The 1,642-nt window shown below is 44.3% G+C and overlaps 1 protein-coding gene across 7 annotated transcripts in view; it reads left to right on the top strand.

Moving 5' to 3' along the window:
• nvl (nuclear VCP like) overlaps window positions 1-973 on the top strand; it is a 32,418-nt gene extending 31,445 nt beyond the window's left edge. For all 7 annotated transcript variants that reach the window (XM_020607570.1, XM_020607572.1, XM_020607574.1 and 4 more), the window contains exons 23-24: window positions 155-249; window positions 666-973. In XM_020607570.1, the coding sequence (XP_020463226.1) occupies window positions 155-249; window positions 666-710 (140 nt within the window). In that variant the 3' untranslated portion in view covers window positions 711-973. The remainder of the gene's footprint in view (window positions 1-154; window positions 250-665) is intronic.
• The last annotated feature ends 669 nt before the right edge of the window (window positions 974-1,642 follow it).

Genomic DNA, 1,642 nt, shown 5'->3' with positions numbered 1-1,642 from the left:
TTAAGTCATCGAGCTGACACACCTGATAGAAGTGGAACTAGCATTTGGAAAGATTTCCATGGTTTGACTTTACTGCTGAGCTCTGGTTGTGTGTGCATGTACAGTATGCAGCTGCAACAGAATACATTCATTCACTGTTCGTTGTTGCATGTAGGACACGCCCACTCTGGCTCAGTGGCCGACATCAGAGTGAGCAAACAGAACTTTGAGGACGCCTTCAAGAAAGTTCACCCATCTGTGTCCAAAAAGGTAAAGTGTGAACAGAACAGTTGTTGCTCCAGTTGATCCGGTCACATATGGAATAGAGCAAGTTGTCAGGCCAAAGCCAGTTAAATGGGCCACTAGGGCTTTTAAAAGGCCGGGCATCACTTGGTAGTGTAGATGCAATATCATACCTGACCTGGGGGGTATTGCATAACACCAAGATAAGGGATTAAGCCTACAACGCAGCTTACTTCCTTCACACTGGCAGAAAATCATAAGTGAAACTAGAGAACTAACATCTAAACACCAGCAACAAATAGGCTTGTGGCCTGTTGACAGGGTGTGTCCTCACCTGGAACAGTCAGCAAGCTAGTGCTTACTGAGGAGGGACAGGAGAGCCACAGCTTTTTGTGCAGAAACCACGACCATGACACTTCTGCAATTGCCTGTGTTCTCTGCAGGACCAGAGGATGTACGAGCAGCTCAGAGAATCCCTCGGCCAGTAGCTGCGAGAGCAGAGCCACAGACCTCAGCAGCAACCGCTCACCTCTAACACTGACTTAGTTATATCATGTATGGATACACATTTTATTATGGTGCAATCATAATACTGACTCCTGCTTTTATAATAAAAAAATGGCCTGTATTACCTTTTCATTCTCATCAGATATACAAGTGAGTTACTGTTTTGCCACTAGGCTCTTGTCCATTCAGCCACTGTTTAACTACACACATGCTACTGATAGCTGGAGTTTACACATACACACTGTATTTTATCAGACTTGGCAGATTGTTGCGGTTCAGTTTGAATCAACATGTTGTATGATCTCCCAGAGCTCAATGGTAGACTGTGCCAAATTCAGATTTATTTGTATAGTGCCAAATCACAACGAGGACCAGGACACTTTACAAAGTAAGGTCTAGACCTTACTATTATTATAATAGAGGGCAGCCCAACAAATCCCCCCTGAGCAGCACTTGGCGGCAGCAGGGAGGAAAAACTCCCTTTAACACCGTGGTTCTCAAAGTGTGGGGAATAAAGACATGACAGGTGGGGCGCAATGAACAGAGAAAATTAGAAATGGGTCATTAATACAGGGTAAATTAAAATAACATCAATTCGGGGCCCGGGGGACAAGAGTGGAACCATAGTGCAACAAGAACAGTTTACTGTCGGTATGTTAACGGCCGCGCAACAATATAAGGCAACGTTCACACAGAGGGCCAATGGTGTACGTAGTAGATATAATAATGTAAAGGGATAAGTGTGTTACATGGACCACAAAAAAGTAGGCGATTCAAGCAGACAAAGAAACAGGCAGTAGCCTTATCAATGTGTGTCCATGTGTGTCTTGTGTCTTAAACCACTGGCAGCAGACAGCATGAGACCCAACAAATTAAGAAGACATTTAGAGACAACACACCCCAGTCACGTTAA

Source organism: Monopterus albus, unplaced genomic scaffold, assembly GCF_001952655.1.
Source record: "Monopterus albus unplaced genomic scaffold, M_albus_1.0 scaffold87.1, whole genome shotgun sequence".
NCBI lineage: Eukaryota > Metazoa > Chordata > Actinopteri > Synbranchiformes > Synbranchidae > Monopterus > Monopterus albus.
Note: the sequence above shows the minus strand (reverse complement) of the source record. Positions and strands in the feature narration are given on the sequence as shown.